The following is a 14,794-nucleotide window of genomic DNA, read 5'->3' as shown; positions in this document are numbered from 1 at the left end:
CAGTGCTTTGGCAGTAGGAACCCAAACTGAAAAGATAAGATTTTGTGGTTTGCATCTATTCCTTCATGCTTTTAAGACTCCACTTTATGTCCTTTTCCAAGGCAGCCTGTTAAAGAGGAAGCACATAGATGTGACATACTCTCTCTCAAGACACACCCCCACCTCCAATACTTTTGGGTTTCTCATTTTATTGTTTTCCTTTCTTGGGTGAATCATTTATATTGAAAAGACTCGATTGCTCTTTGCATGTGGAAAACAAAAACAGCAGGATCGTTGTATAGTCTCAGTTTCTGGTATGAGTAAAAATGCCACCAAAAAGCTCTCCTTTCAGAGAAATGGTGGCACTACTGCAACAGGCAAATGCAGTTTAAAGTGAGCTCAAGTTTTCTGAAACAAAGTGCTTGGTCAGTCTGCAAACTCCTGATGAAATATTTGCCACTGAAAAGCAGCCTTTGGCACTACATCAAGGAGAGGAGTCGGGCAGTGGGTGCTTCAGGACAAAGCTGAGGTCAGCACAGAATTTCTGCATAGCAGTAGACTGCATTTATTCTTTGGGATAGTTTGGGTTTGTCAGGAAGCCAGACTCTGAAACCATCTTGCAGTTTCCCTCCATGTGTCTTCAGCAGAAAAAAAACATAAAAATGCTACAATAATATTTACTGAAGTGTGTATGTTCACAGTTATATCCATGTGTCTCTGTTTACAAACACATCTGCTCAGTGCAAGTCAATTATTTTACAAGGGTGAGGGAAAAAAATTAACAGGAAGGTGAACGAGAGTGGATTTGACTGCCCAGTTCTGGAAAGCAATCGCCCATGCAGCATCAAGTTATTCTTAGTGAGCATGGGCAACTTTGGAGCAGAAAAGCTGTGGGCAGAGGTCAGTGGTGATACAAGCACAGTAAACTGGCTGAGCAGAGTGTTAATACATGGCAAAGGCTGATTGATTTTCTGGAAACATGAGATGGCTTGGAGAAGATCTTGAGAGATCATATAGTCCTCCCACCGCAGCAGAGTTATACTGATTAATTCATGGAGGTGAATCCTTTTGTAGTGAAATTAGCTGCCAGAAAATGAAACCTGGCTCAAGCCATGCCAATGGCAAAGCTTCCAGCACTTTTAACAGACTTAACGTTTTACCTGTAAGGTTCAGTACTCATCCTAAATAATCTCATGTGTCTTGGTTGGCAGAACTGGGCAGGAATTCTCCCAAACCTTCTGGGAACAGAAGCCAGAAGCTGTGATTTGTCCCTCATCTGCTAATGGGCAGACACCTCATCCGCTATTCCTAGCATGTATCAGTACAGCAGGGTGTGAAGCATCCGAGACGGGTAGGAGTGCTTAGGGAAATCCCAATCTATAGGCCCAGGGATGCGGGTAAGCCAGCTGGAGACTGGCGGGGATGTTGCATGCTCCAAAGCACAGCTCCCATTCTTTTTAAAGGAAGAGCTGCAGCACACCTCCAGGATTTAGGAACTTACATGAGTCTATCAGACATGTCCAGTCTCTCTAGCCTCAGATGTCACCATATTACTTTTAAGAGGTCAAGAGGCCACAGCAGTCATCTGGGCAGGTTCTTTCATTTTTTCTTTCGCTTCCTCTCCTGGTCCTTTACTGACACCGCACAGAGGCATCTCCTGGAGATTTCCCATGGGTCTGGGGCTGGTGCCCGTAAGCCTCCTTATCATCAGCCCTAATGCAGCAACTTGCTGTGGAGTACTGTGTTCCTGTTATTCCCACTCGGTATTTAGCCTGTTGGAAACAAACCAAAATAGGCTCTGAACTGATTTATGTGAAGTCTAGACTGAGAAAAAAGTCATTGGTCCAGATCCTATAAATGTGTGCATGAAGTCAAGTGCTCTTCTGAAAAGTGACGTACAGAAGCATGATTTAATTTTTATTTCCTTTTTGTGTCAGGTTTTAGGGATCTTGATATCAAAACAATAAAGCATTCATTTCAGCAGCCTTCTTTTATCCATTTGACATGAAATTTCATAGAAATAGTGAACATAAAAATAAAAAAAAGAGATATATTTCCTTATGAGGAATGCTTCAAAACCATTTTGCCCCATTCTTAAGCTGGCTAATGTCAGTGTGTTTTTGCTATTTATGCCTACCTTATTCCTGCTTTGTTTCCTCCTAGCATGAGTTACTAAGTTGTGGTTTCCCATTTATTTGAATTGTGAAGAAATGATGCTGTATTCTAAGACTGCCAAGTTAGGCTCAGATGTAGTACTCTGAGTAGAAACTGAAAGAAAGGCAGTCTGAGCTGCAGAGGAAAGCTTGCGTCTCAGTTTGTCCGGGTAGCTGACCTGCTTTATAGTTTTGAGCAAGTCTCCAGTGCAGAGTAAGAGCAAACTTATTGCACTGTGGGATATCATGAAAATAATTAAATGAAAGCCCTCCTTTATACACCAAGAAAGCCTCAAATCTGCAGAAATTTCGACAGTCTTAAAGGTATGCTGCCGCCTTCTTAATCTTTAGTCCTGCTGCAGCAGGGAAAGGAAGACTGCATCTCCTCCCATCCCTCCTCAAGGCAGGGACAGCTCTGTGGCACAGATCACCAGCATTTGGGTCGCCACAACCCGAATGCCATCAGCTCAGCTGGAAAGTGCTGCGAACAGAACAGTTTGTTGGTCCCTGTGCAATGCTGCAGGTAGATAGAAGAGGTAAAGAGCAATGCATTTTGGCGGTGACGGCTCTCAGCCTGCTGTTTTCACTACAGCGTTGTGATGGATCTCTGGTGCTAGCTGCAGCCCACAAATCCTCTGCTGTAGAAGCAGGCCTTAAATTGATTGTGAAGGGCACAAGATTGGATTGTGGTTGTTAGCAATAAAATGCCTGTGACTATAATTTTCCAGGGGGAGTTATGGAGTCCCTGCACCAATCATGTAATATCCTGTAAGGAAGGTGGGATAGAGTGAGCAAGCCTCAAGAAAAGTATGCTGAAAAAGCTGCAGAGGTCTTTCTTTTTGTTTTGCTTAGGTGTATTGTGAAGACTGGATATATCAGAGTGTGGGATTGCAGTCCAGGCCTTGCTTTGAACTATTCAAAAGATTCCTGTTTATGTTCCAGTAACAGCACTGGATGAGGCTCTATGCCCCACAGAGCTTACAGTGTGCACAGATCAGGGCAACAGAGGACTGGAGGGAGAAAAAAGGCCAGACAGGGGATTGCTTCGCTATAGGTTATGCCAAAGATCAAGGACAGGGATGAGAATAGTAGCCTGCCTTCCTACCTCCTAATTCAGTGCTCAATCCATCCGAATTTGCTGTCCCAAGATAACACAGGCTCTGCTCGTTTTTAAATTTTATATTTGACTCATTTTCTTGTAAGTCTGATGTTATCTCTTTTCTGCTTGTATGAGATGTTGGCAGCAGAAGTGCTGACTTGTAAAACTGCAGTGCCAAAGTAATTTCTATTCAAGGAATAGATCCTCTGTGCTAACCTCAAGCCATGTGTAAGGCTGGTTGCTGCTGGTACCTTGTTTTTTGGTGCTTCACATCATACATCTGGGCTCTTCAGACGGTGGGTTCGTGTTGGTAACATTCTCTTTACAAAAATATTTCAGGAGTGATTTTCTCACAGGACTAAGAGTGGCAAAAGTATATTATTGGAGGAAGAAAAAAAAAAAGAAAAGAAAAAAGTCACCCCTCTAGAGGTGGAAGTAATCTTTCCATGCATGGCATAATGGTTCAAGTACTCAGCATTTTCTTCTAAGTCAGACTTCGTGGAGGAGGATGAACCTTTGATCTTTAGCAATGCTTTTTAAATGTGGTTATGGCCAGAAAAGTGAATGTAAAGAGCTCAAAGACAATATTCAGTGAAAATTCATTGCATGCACCTGGAAAGAGCCGTTATTGTAGACATTGGGTTATACCTGGGATGAAAGCTCTGACTACTGTCACCTCACCAGCTCTTGTTTTCATGACCTTTCTCCTAGAGCTGAACCCAGGGAAGTGGGAACTTCTAGCGAGCTTTCCTTGCCAGTGAACTTTGGATAAGGTTAAAACCCTGAACTTTTAGGGGCCTCGTCCAAGGCAATCCTCTAGAGGTTAGGGAGGACATTAGGATATCCTGGGGCTAGCTCTATTATTAGTGCAATCATCAGTGCAACAAAGACTGTATCAGCGACTGTGAACAGAAGAACATCGAGGTAAATGATGGTATTTCACATCATATGTCTGCATTACACAGTTGCCCCTGTTTTTTACCTAGGGGCTGCTTCTCAGACCCATTCCTTTCATATATTGGCTCAAATGTCCTGCTCAATTCATTAACTAAGTGAAAACTTTTCTAAAGCTTGCATGCCATCTCCGTTTCGCAGTAAGGAATCAGGATAACTTGAAGCGTTGGTGGACTGTCAGCCCTTCCCACTGTGCTACCTCTGTGACCAGAAGAACAGACTGGCTTACCTGCAGCACGTAGGGACAAAATCAAAGTGTACCGCACCTACTGTAGCCCTTAGACCTGGGTCTAGATGGCTCATCTAAAAAAAGGAAAAACTGCAAATTCGACCTCCTACAACTATAAACAGTTGGTTATTAATAATAGCCATATCACATATTCATGTCTAAGGGATCCAGAACCGTGTGCCAGCTCTATGCAGCACTGTTTCAGCAGTCATAGCAATGGGAGCCTTTCATTTGTGGCAGTTCAGCGGTGGGCTGCCCTGCAAAGGCTGCGGCTGTGCTTCACAGGGAGTTGAATTTGCCTATCACTGCACTGCAAGCTGCCGTAGATGGGATTTGCCACATTTATGCCAGGAATGTGATTAAAAACTGGAAAAACTGAAGCTAGCCTATTCCCAGAGGCAATATAACGTAACATATATGCCAGAATAATACACACAAGACCCCTGTCTCAGACTCAGTCTGGCTAGCTCAAGGACGCAGCCCAGGAGGCAACAACACTGGGGGGAACCCTGACGAGCTGCGGCCTGTCTGGTTAGGTTATGTTAGCACCTTTAATGTGTCAGTGTGTTTTCCCAGTTGCCCGTCACCAAACGCTAAGTAGCTCTGGATTCCAGGGGATAGAAATTTGCCCTCTGGTATTCAATTTAACTGTTGATCTCTTCCTCAGCCAGAACTGAAGCAAACACTTCCTGAACAGACTACTCCTTCAAAACTGAATCTAGCCAAGCAGAGCCTCTGGTAGTGAGTACAAGGAAGGTTGTACACATTCCCCATCTGGATCTCTAGCCTGAAACTCCGGCGGGGCCAGCCAAGCCCTGTCCTCTTCCAAGAGAGTTAAACTGAGTCCCAGGTAGTCCTCGCTGCTAGGACGTTATCTGAGTGGTCCCTGTACTTTGACCCTGCCAGCTAAAGGCTACCTGTTGCTTGCCACCCCTTTGTTTTTCTCTTAAGCTATAGATGTACACACCAAGGAGAAGCTGATTGCAGCAGGGGTTGGCAGCATGCCACCCAACTTCCCTTGCATGCAATCAGCAATACTTGTTTGCTATTTGCATGCACGACCTGGATCGTAAGCAGGTGTTACAAGCCACTATCTCTGCCTGATCTGCTCTGTGTGTCTTCAGTTCCCCCAGAGCCTTGAGTCTGTAGCTTTTGTGGCTGTCACTAACTCAGGGGTTTAGCTCAAACGATTCCTGGTTCAGCAACTGCTTGGGCCTGCCATGATGGCAGCCATCGCATTTGAATTTCTTTTCCTGTGTGCGACACAGTTTTAAAGATGGTAGAGTTTGCAGTTTGTATGCATTCAAGCAGCAAAATGCAGAGCTTCTTGGTGCAACTGCTGCCTGCCTGTGAGATTATCATTGTCCCCATTAAGACCAGTTGCTGCTGTAGGCAGGGCCTAGCAGCCGCTTTGTCTTTCAAGGAAGATCCTTATCTGAGGAGGCATCAGATATTCTGTATATCAGAGAAAAGTGTGTACTTGCCTGTGTATGTAAAGATAGTTGTACTTGGATGCAGCCCTAATCATTGATCTTAGTCTAGCACAGTTCTTTGGGGCGGGGTTTTTGTTGGGGTTTGGGTTTTTGTTTGGTTTTTTTTGGGGGGGGGGAGGGCAGTTAGCTGGAAAGATCCCTGCTTTCCAATTTTTTTCCATCAGAACCTTTCTTTGGAAGAAAAATGGCTTTAGGCAGAAAAAGCATTACCTCAGATATTGTTTCCTTAAAAAAATCCCAACTTTGTGTATGTTTTTAGACTGGAAATCTCAAAAACCAAACATTTAAAAATTTTATTTCATGAATTTGCGGTGGTACTCATGGTTTCCTTGCCTCTGATCAGTAAGATGCATAGCTGAGACTGGGTCTAGAGAGTCATAAATTAGTCCAGCACCCCAGGTATTTGCGGTTCACCTACCACCTCATGCCATAATGTAGGGAACCCCACATTTTTTGTACTGAAAGGAAGCAGAGACTTACAGAAGATGTGTCATTTAGGAACCCCTGCCTGTCATTCTGACTTCAGTAAATCAGAGAAGCAGGAAGTCACTATATCCTTACCTGTGATGGAAAAGCTTGCTCCCTTCTAAGAGCTGCCACCAGAAGATCTCGTGTTCTTGTACCTTTCAACACAGGCAAAGTTTATAGCCTGGAGGTAGTCTCAAACCCTTTAAGGAGTTTCTGACACAAGGCTGTGATCACACAGGTTTGCACCACAAGGAAATTCTTCCCAGGGGCACCTTCCACTCCCTAGCTTACTCTAATTAAAGCAGAAGAAGGGAGGGGGTATTTTTGAAAGGTTGTGCATCCACCACAAAAAAGCTGTTGGAAAGGATGAACACAATCTGAGCTCTTTGCAACACACAGCATTAGGCAGTGTGGGGTAAAAGCTCTCATTTTTGTTGTTGAAAGGCTGTAGCCATCTCTGCTGATCAGTGTGAGAGGTTGCTCACAAAATTTTTACAGCAAATACTGTAACTTCAGCAGGACTTATGCAGATGTTTGAGGGTTCCTCCGAATTCAAGCTGAGTCAGGCCCACTTAAATTCTAGGCTACTCAGGCTTCTTTGGTTTTGTTACGTGATCTGAGATGAGAGATAGAAAATTGCTGATATTTGTAAATGCAGAGCACTGACCTGACTCTTTCTAAATAAGTGGGTTAATTTCAAGCTGAGAGAGACTCTCATGTTTACCCAGTAGACTCTAAGTATTGACATTTTTTGTGATGATATCATGAGCCTGGTCATATCTGATTTGCACGTAGATTCTCGAGTAATTGGAGGATTCCGGCAGCTGCATTTTTCTAAGTTTTCAGAATTTCTGTTTCTCTCCCTGGTTATGGAAGAATTTGCAAAACTAACCTCAGAAACAACTACTCGGGGGGGAAGCGGGGAGAGAGCAGTAATTTATTACATTGAAAAGCTTGTGATGTGGACTGTCTCCTGTGTATTTTGAGCACTGAGGGTTTAGCAACGCACCAGCTTTCAAAGCAAAGGCAGTGTCTGTACATTCACAGGTAACCCACTGCTGCATACACATCAATGTTACGGGTCTTTCGAATGCTCGGTCCACAGAGTGGGTGAGTCTGTTGCTGCCTTTGTTTCAGAGGTCTGCTCCATTAACTTACGTTAAAGTAATGTGTGCTTTTAGTTTGGGAGGTTCCTCGTTCAGTTTCTGGCTTGCCAGCCATAATGGCAGCTGTGTTATGTGCGGTTAACTTAGCTCCATAAAGAACATGCAGACCTTGTCAGATGCACTTTGAATAAGGCAGGACTGTGCCAAAGCCTTTATGAGCCTGGCATGCTTCATTTAGAAAACCCAAGCGCATCAACGCAAGGAAATTGATAGTCAAAACTTTTTGTCAACATTTGGAGTTTCAGCAGGAAAAAAAAAAAGGATAACAATTTCCTGTTTTTAAGCATTTCTAGAAATGCACAGTTTGGTAATTCACCAGTCCTACACTTCCCACAAAATAAACAAAAAGTGTAAAGTAATGCATTTTTTATCCCACCACTAACACCCATAACTCTGACCTGTACTGACTGCTTCTCCTTCACTAGTAACCTCAAAATATAAACACCACACAAAACCCTTTGAAAGAAGATGTATAGACCTTCAAATGACACTCCAGAAATGTTACATACTACATATCTCTTTGGTTGTTTTTGGACCAGCAAGTGCAGGCAGGTGGGCAGATAACTATGAAGTTGCAGATGAAGCTGCTTACAGCAAGCAACGAGAAGGATATAGCACCCACCTTTACTGTTTGCAGAAGTCAAGATAACCTTAATTCTTGCCCCACCCAGAGCAACACAGCAGCTAGCAAAGTAACCCACTGGTTTTGCATACGGGTTAATGGACCCCAAAGAATCTGATTCAATCTGCAATCCTGGCAGATGGCAATTTCAGACAGCGCTGGGCAGCTGTGGGGCCCTTGCAGGTGCTCACCAGCTCAAAGAGAGAATAAAAGTGGAGTTACTAATTTAGTCATGACTTTGAGCACTTGGTTTTTTTTCTCCTCAGGAGGCTCTGTCGGTGGTGAGCGACGACCAGTCCCTCTTTGACTCCACGTACGGCGCTGCCACTCACCTCCCCAAGGCAGATATGACAGCCTCAGGGAACCCTGACTATGGCCAGCCGCACAAAATCAACCCTTTGCCACCTCAGCAGGAGTGGATTAATCAGCCTGTCCGGGTCAATGTAAAAAGGGAATATGACCACATGAATGGATCAAGGTAAGGAAAGACCCTTTCCACATCTACTGAATCTTAAATAAAAGCAAAGCCTGTATCATCCATTCATGCTCTTGTCCTGCCTATCAACAAACTCCACTCTTTGTGTAGGACCCCATCCAGCTGCCCCTGGAGTTCCTTTGTCACTCATTTTTTAATGGCCTGAGGATCTTGCTCTAGCAGTTCTGCGGTATTCATATCTACCAGTCTCCATGAACGCTGTGCAGAGTGGGACATGAGACTGCCAGGACAGCATTCACGCTGCAAACACTGTTGTAAATTACACATTTCATCACTTAGTTCAGCATCCCACAAGTGTGCCGTGGTTCAAGGGGCTCCTGAAGATGGAGTCTGTCATGCAGTAATAGTTGGTGTTCATACCAGTGCTCCAGAGTGAAGCTAGTGAAAGCTGCACTAGTGGACTGTATGCACTTCACTGGAGGGCACTTCTTACTGCATCTGTAACTAGATTCGTGCTCCATCAAGGCAGAAGCAACCATATGAAACTGGAGAGCTGCTTGATGGAGAAGGGAAAAAGAGGAGACTGAGGTCCTTTTTGGCAGTCTATGAGGTGTAACAAAACAAAAGGCATATACCCAGGTCTTCTGCACGAATATATGCAACCACTGGTGAAAAAGATTTCAGGAGTAGATTTGAGCAGTGATGTTAACCATCAGAGGGACACTGGTTGTGATGTGTCCTCTACAGCTTTTAGCCAAAGAGGTAGGAGGCCTGCTCCTCATCATTTGTAGTTAGAGCTGGGGGAGATGGATCATTTCCCTGTTCAATGAGAAATTCAAAGACTTGAAAACTGTTTATTATCGCAGCTCAGTTTGTCTCTTTGAAAAACATTTCTACAAGTCCAAAGCCTAGAACAAATTTTCACCTCTTGGATAAAATCTTTAGGTGTAGAAATTACAATTTTTTTCAGTTCTAAATATATACAATAAAGAAAAACTATTTTATGTTTTAGCATTAGGTTTTAGAGTTCATATTAATTTTAAATTTTATTTTAATTTCAAAGTCACAAACATCTCTAACATTTGTACAACATTAATACAGGACAGTTAAACAATCAAGGGAGTTTCTTCTTTAGGATTAGTTTAGGGCTTCTGTAACAGCCTATTTTCCTTGTTTCTGAGAACCTAGCAAAGTGTAGAGTTTGAAACAGAAAGCAGCCTTACACTTTCAGACTTCTGTAGTGAGATGATGGTGTTAAAGACTTCAAACAGCAGCATGTTTTTTTTCCTCGTAAGTATACAGTAGATGCTGATTTTACTATAAGATAAAGGTCTTTGCGTCAGTTGGTCTTTGATGGTGATCATTTGTAGACTGAATTTGATCTTGCCCCAGTTGTACCTTAGTATCATTTCTGGACTTCATAAAAACTACATGGATTTTTGTACTAGTGCTTCCAATCTCAGAGTTGAGCCTGAAACATGGGAAAATTAGTTATTTCCTGAAAAACACCTTCACTGGATAACCCAGGCAAAAGGATGGATCTTGAAAGTACCTGCAGGTTTGGCTTTTTTGATAGTCACAAGGACTACCTTTGGCTACCAAGGCTAGTCTTCTTAAGCTATCCCTAAAATCTTCAAGAGGACAATGCGGAGTGGGATCCTGAGCGAACGAGAAAGACTTGTGCATGGTGCTGTGCAGGTCTGACCTCTCCATCCTGCGGAGAGGTGAACCAGCCATGAGAACTGAGGTGGCCGAATCAGCCTCACATATGGCACAGGCAACACGCTCCCATGATCATGTGAGGACTCCCTTTCTAGCATTGCATCAGTTGCTCACACCCATAGTGTCAGACCAACACAGTGTTTCCTCCCATTATGCTACTTGTCTGTCTCACTCTAGCAAATTTTGGAGGGCCAAGGGAGCAAGTAGTCCTGTTCGCAGGCAGCACATATTTGTGCTTTTCAGATCCTGTAAGCACATGTTCTGTATGGATTCTGCATGTGTGTTGTACTTTTATGTCCAAAAGTTTATGTAACATTCTCGTTGTATGTGTATTGCATGGACTTGGAATGAACTGTATCAGGCTGTCCTTCCATTGTGATCTTTGTGTTACAATTTCCTCATCTGCTCAGAAAAAAAGGGAAATAATACTGCTTTGACAAACTGATTCATTAACAACTGTAAGTGCTCTGATACCCATGGAAAAAAGCTCTCCAGAAGTGTGTTTATTCTGGGCGAAAAGGAAGTCCTTCTTTATGGGCTTGCTCAAAACTACAAGATTCTTAGGCAGAAACTAAGTGTCCTCAGTCTCTCTAGAAGAGGCGTAACAACTTCCCAACTTGTTAGGAAAAAAAGAAAAGACTGTTTTGAATGTCAAAACTAAGCTCTGAAATAGCTTCCAGCCTTGCCTTTTGATAACTTACTAGCACAAGAGATCCAATCCACCCAAGAAATGGGAACATTCATCTGAGTTACCCATCTTCTCCTCCTATTCATGGCTAAAAATTTGCCCTTTCCCCATACGTCCATCACAGTTCATTGTTGTGCGTTGGGCCACTCCAGTTGCTTGTCCCTCTGCTCGTCAGCTGCCTGGCAAAACTGACACACCATCTGAGCGGCAAACGCCAATCTCAATACAAATTAACTTGAACTGCGGACTGAATAACAAAACCTATTCCCCCTCCCTCTCTCTCTGCCTCTCCCTCTCTCTCTTGTTTTTCAAGCACACTCTCTCACCGGGTTCCAGCTGCCTCATTAGAGGGAGCAGCCTTTATTCTGTGCTTCACCTGTACTTGAAGTGCTAGCATTTTCTGCTTGTCAAGAGAATGGTTTATGTACTCTGGGGAGTGATAAAGCTATAGGAAACCTGACAGTGGAGGGAGCTGGATGACGGCAAGAGACAGTGTCCAGCTTTTCTTCTTTTTCTTAGCAACCAGAAGCAGGTCTGACTGCCATGAGGTATAGCGTGATGAGTTGGTTTGGTCCTCAGCAGAGTGGGAGAAGGGGTCTTTGAAGAACCTCTCCAAGCCTGTTTTGCAGAGCCACCCCTCCAAGTGCTAAACAACATGGAAACCCTGACCAGCCTTCTACCCCATGGCAAGTTTTCCTGGTTTACTCCCAAATTGGAAAGAGTTTCCCAGATAACTGCATGCTAACTGTGTATAGGGAATATTCAGGCAATGGCAGAGATCTGTGTTTTAGGGGAGAAGATGGGATTTCTGTATTACTGCAAGATTCAGAAGTAGAAATTTTGTGAAAGTTTCTAGTATTACCAGACCTGGATGCAGTATATGGCCTCAAAATCTGTCCTTGCCTTCACAGACAGCTGCTTGCTCAGGACAAAATCCAGTGCTACATTTGTGTTTCACAGTGATTAGTGTCCAAACACAAGGCAGTTAAAATCCAACATAGAAAAAATAAAATCCTTGTGCTTCTTACACCCCCTTAGGCATTGGGAAAGGGAAACGGTCTTGTATTTGTAGCACTGACCTGTTACACACAAAAAAATAGAAGTCCAGCTTTTCCATGGTTTTACTGCAAGATGTTCTGTTTAACATTCATCTTTCTGCATCCATTTGGGGACTGGAAGCGTGGCTTGCCGTCTTTATTCTTTGCTGAGTTTCTATCTTTTGTTTATTTCATTTCTAGCCCATTTAGGGAAAGATCTGTCTCCTACGAAGTGCTTGTACAGTTCCCAACATACTAGGCCTGGATTTCTGTTGGGACCTTTAGATGCTTTTGTGATATAAATATAATCATTTATATTTTTAAAAAAACAAAAATCTTTCATATTTTAAATTCCAATTAATAAAGGAGGAGGATTATTTAGAAAAATGCTGGGTAAAGTTTAACCCAATTTACAGTCCATTTTAATAATTGATTTTTCCTTATATTTTACATAAACTCCAAATGCAAAGAATGAACCAAACAACAGATGTTCCAAATTTTGACCGTGTTTACTGAGTTACTACAGATCTGCATTCGTAGCTAAACTCAGAGAGTGATTTTTAAAAAGACGTTACAAAATTCGTATGATCTTCAAATGTGAAAGAATATTCTAATGGGCTGGATGTGTGCATGATTGCGGGCAAACTTCACTGTGTAATTCCAGCTGATGTTACGAATTTTGTCTAGCTGAAATAATGAAGTCAGTGCTTTGAAAATGCTTTGGAGATGTTCTCTTACTTCAGAATATTAAAATAATTCTAAGGTTCAGGGATCTCAGAACATTTTTATGCCACAATAATTTTCTCAAAACAAAACAAAGAGACCATCTATGATGTCTAGAATAAAAAGCCCCTTTAAGTAGCATGTGAGCCCTCTAGTGGGATTTGCTGTGTTGTTCTAGTCCCCAGCCAGAGCAGCAGACTGTGCAATTAATTACCTACTGTTTGCATTTACCTGTATAAGATATACACAATTCTTTTAGACCCTACTGAGCGTCTGTGCTTTCCTCATGCAGTTTGAGTTTTGTAACCTCTATGTCTTTTTCCATTTTCCATCCTTTTACAGCGGTCGTTTCTTTCTGCAGACTTGCAGTCTTTTTCAGTGTGAACCTCCTCCTGAGGCATTCCTGAGAGCAGGAGGAGAGGCAGCATTAAAGGGCAGTTAGATGCGAGTTTTGAGGAGCTGTGATTCTGCCCTGATAGCTCTGTTCCCTGCCTGTGAGAGGGAACCACAAGCAGAATCACAGCATGTCTGTTGTTATTTCCTTCATTGAACAAAAAAAAAATTAAAATCTAATTTCAAGTGTAAAGATTAAAGTTGAGATGACCAAATGGGGACTTAAACCAAAAAGTGGCAAATTTAAAAAGAAAAGAAGATGGGAAGAGAGGAGGAATGAAGAGATAGGAAGAAAGGAGTAGAAAGAAGGAGGAAATATCACACTGACCGCAGCTGAGTCAGGTTCAGAAATCACTGAAATCCCTTATTTTGCTCTTTCGAATGAAAGCCAAAGGTGATTCCTAGACAGAGGCCCTGGGACAGTAATTGCTTTATTTTCAGGTATCTGGAACACAGGCTGTAGCTGTACAGAGGATTTATTAGTCAATGCCAGGCTAGCTGCTTGTCCATTTTGGCCAGTCTAGCATAAACTTTCCCAAAACACCAAGCTCTTGGCATCCCCAGAGACTGCTACTGGAGCTGCTGGAACGAAGAGTCTTTGGACGGACAGCGGGAATGAGTACTGCTTCATATTCCTTGGACTCTGTCACTGCCACACTGAATACACTTAAGAGATCTTGTGAAAGCAGCCTATATCCATTTACCTTAGTAGATCTACAGCATTTTCTGCCCCAGAAGCTGAGCAAGTCCAACATGTATGGCCACTTGAATGTCTGAAGTCTCTGTGAAAAGTCAAGGATTTAATCTGGCATCTGAAATCCCCTCGCACAAACCATTTCAAATAATGAGGAAATCTTTATATAAATCCAAGTCTGCTTGTGGGTAATGCATGAACTAAGAAAGGAGCTATATTAAATGAATACACTATTCATGGCTCACAGCTCCCTGTTCTCATTTGATACTGTAGTTGTTCCCCACACTGAATTCTTCTCTGTGTTGCCCACAGCTACACCTACCTTCTCCTGGGATACTGTTAAATCCCTCATCTTAGGCTGGGGCAGTACAGTAATGGGCATCCAGAAGCTGCGAAGACAATTCAGTCTGGTAGTGCTGTCTCATTTCCCAATAAAAGGCTTCATTTGGATCTGGTAGGAAATGCTGGGTTACAGAGGACACAAAAGTAAGGATCTTCCCACTCGCCGTCACTAAAAATTTCATGGTGTTTTTCATGAGGACAGTTCGGTCTCCTGCCCAGCTAAGTTTTGGTAATGCTATTCCCAGTTACGTCTGTCCTTCTGCTATCAGATTTCCACTGGGGTTAGTTCTGGATCCAACCATCCTGAAAACTTCCTCAGAGGGAAGGGAGGCATCTATACAGCCATACGGACACAACCCTGTCAGGTACACGGAGCACATTTAATGTCCTGCAGGGTTAAGAGAGTGGCTTCTCTTCCCACAGTGGTAAATCAGTGGTTGGTAAGGGCACCTCAGTCACTTAAACTTCTTTTCTGATCTGTCTCTTAGACTTGGTTGTCTGGTTTTGACTGCGGAGACATACAGAGCAAGGCAGAGGATAGGCAGGGTGCTAACTGCCAAGCCAAGAGTCTGCAAAGTGAAAAATCATCACAAAAC

General features: G+C 43.0%; 1 protein-coding gene across 6 annotated transcripts in view; it reads left to right on the top strand.

Annotated features, from left to right (window-relative positions):
- FLI1 (Fli-1 proto-oncogene, ETS transcription factor) overlaps nucleotides 1-14,794 on the top strand; it is an 89,324-nt gene that overhangs the window by 42,289 nt on the left and 32,241 nt on the right. For all 6 annotated transcript variants that reach the window (XM_049799410.1, XM_049799409.1, XM_049799406.1 and 3 more), the window contains one exon: nucleotides 8,430-8,641. In XM_049799410.1, coding sequence (XP_049655367.1) covers nucleotides 8,430-8,641 — 212 coding nt within the window. The remainder of the gene's footprint in view (nucleotides 1-8,429; nucleotides 8,642-14,794) is intronic.

Source organism: Accipiter gentilis, chromosome 5 (assembly GCF_929443795.1).
Source record: "Accipiter gentilis chromosome 5, bAccGen1.1, whole genome shotgun sequence".
Lineage (NCBI taxonomy): Eukaryota > Metazoa > Chordata > Aves > Accipitriformes > Accipitridae > Astur > Astur gentilis.
This window is presented reverse-complemented; position numbering and strand designations above follow the sequence as displayed.